Source organism: Benincasa hispida, unplaced genomic scaffold, assembly GCF_009727055.1.
Source record: "Benincasa hispida cultivar B227 unplaced genomic scaffold, ASM972705v1 Contig730, whole genome shotgun sequence".
Classification (NCBI taxonomy): domain Eukaryota; kingdom Viridiplantae; phylum Streptophyta; class Magnoliopsida; order Cucurbitales; family Cucurbitaceae; genus Benincasa; species Benincasa hispida.
In genome coordinates this window covers 17,880-19,871 of record NW_024065075.1, presented here as the reverse complement: position 1 = coordinate 19,871, position 1,992 = coordinate 17,880, and the positions used below count along the sequence as shown (strand labels likewise).

Here is a 1,992-nt window from a genome sequence, read left to right as displayed (position 1 = left end):
TAAATCCAAATATAAACGTTATACTTGGATAAACACCTAAACTTAGGTTGTTTAAATTAGCCGGAACAAACATGAGTAAAAGATATACCCAAACAATTGTTAGGACACTTCAGTAGAAGTTTAATAACATATATGATATGTTATTAGTACACTGTAGTGGGAATTTAGAATGCTTCAATGAGAGATTAATAACATATCTGATATGTCATTTTTAGCTCTCGCATCCTTAAGAGTTCACAATCTCGATCCATGTCTTGCTTCGTGTCACTCTGGGAGTGACCTCCATTCGAAAAGTTAGTATATGAATTGAAATTATGGTAAATAGGGGAAATTCTTCACAGCAAAATCAAAAGTGATATTTTGATTTTCATTCTCACATCCTAAGAGTTTCACACCATGAGATTCATGTGACGTTTTGTGTCACCCTGGGAGTGACCTCCATTCGACAAGTGTTTGCATGAGTCAATATCAAGGTGAATGAGGGAAAACTATTAAATGTAAAATCAAATATACGATATATTGATTTCAATTTTCACGTCCCTAGAAAATTCACACCGTGAGATTCATATGATGCTTCATGTCACCCTGGGAGTGATCTCCATTCGGAAAGTTTTTATATGGGTCAATATCAAAGTGAATGGGAGAAGTAGTTCATAATAAGTGGGTGAAGGATATGTGTCAATGTATCCTACGGTCTCTTCCGTTTGTTTGGACCGTGAGATTTCTATGTTGCACCTTGTGCCTACTTATCATCTTTAATTTGGCCTCGCTAGTCGTTCTAACCACGGCTATCACCGCGGAAGGTTGTAACATAGGATTCGGAACAACTCAAACTCCAGAAGTCTGAAAACGAAGGGTTACACTTACAGAATTACTAAGGTGTTAGTAAGTTTTGACAAAAAAAAATAGCTAAATAACTATCGGAATATGAGTTATTCTTGGGATAGTATTTAGTCAAGAATGTCTTGCAATAGTATCATTGCAAAATAATGAATTTTGGGTATATTATTACTTTGCTAAAACTTGATTGGGCTTAATAGTAGTTCACTGATAAAATTTGTTTACTTTTTTAGAATAACAAGTTCTTTAGTACAACTGTTGGCTTCTGATAAACTTACTGGGATAATTATGCTACGTGAAAATCAAACATAAATACTATAATGGTGAAAGATGATCTATGGTTCATTTTAACAGAGGAGTGTCCTCCCATTCCTGGCTCTTATGTAAACCAAAATGTTCGGGTTGCATACGACATATGGATCAGGGCTAACAACAAAGCCCGTGCCTATATTCTTGCTAGCATATCTGATGTATTGGCCAAGAAACATGAGAGCATGCGTACTACTAGGCAGATCATAGAGTCTCTGCGTGGGATGGTTGGACAACTGTCCTTCTCCTTGATGAAAGAAGGGGGCTTTGTTAGAGAACATATCATGGACATGATGGTCCATTTCCACATGGCAAAAGTAAACAGTGATGTCATTGATGAGAAGGATCAAGTTGGTTTTATTTTAGAATCTCTTCCGAAGAGTTTCTTTCAGTTATGTACAAACGTGTTGATAAATAAAATAGAATATAACTTGACTACGCTTCTCAATTAGCTACAAGCTTACCAGACCATGATGAGAGCAAAAGGATTGGAATCAGAAGTAAATGTTACTACTGCTGAGAAAAAAGGATTGTCCTCCAGTAAAGAAGAACGAGGGGAAAGGAAAAAGCAAACCTATTGGTAGAAAAGGTAAGACAAATGCTGTAGATAAAGGAAAATGTTTCAACTGTAGTAAAGAAGGGCACTAGAAGAGAAACTGCCCTCAATACCTTGTAGAGAATAGAGTAGAGAAAGAAAAACAGGGAAACTAGTTCCTGAAGATTGCTTGTTGTACTTCAGTTGTCCAGTGGAAGATGGTGTAGTTACTGTGGAAAAGATAATCTTGTTCTTGTTATTGTAATGTTATCTTTTCTAAAGAACACAGTGTATATATAATTTTGTTA

General features: G+C 35.8%; 1 protein-coding gene across 1 annotated transcript; it reads left to right on the top strand.

The window, feature by feature from the left end:
• Positions 1–1,160: 1,160 nt before the first annotated feature.
• On the top strand, positions 1,161–1,733 carry LOC120069983. The gene is made up of 2 exons (XM_039021830.1): positions 1,161–1,499; positions 1,602–1,733. The coding sequence occupies exons 1-2, from the start codon at positions 1,161–1,163 to the stop codon at positions 1,731–1,733; spliced, it is 471 nt and encodes a 156-aa protein (XP_038877758.1).
• Positions 1,734–1,992: the final 259 nt, after the last annotated feature.

Excerpts from the sequence above, each read along its gene's own strand:
- LOC120069983 (XM_039021830.1), top strand. The coding sequence starts at position 1,161 with ATGGTGAAAGATGATCTATGGTTCATTTTAACAGAGGAGTGTCCTCCC. Across the intron at positions 1,500-1,601 it reads TCATTGATGAGAAGGATCAA|CTACAAGCTTACCAGACCAT; the intron begins GTTGGTTTTATT and ends CTTCTCAATTAG.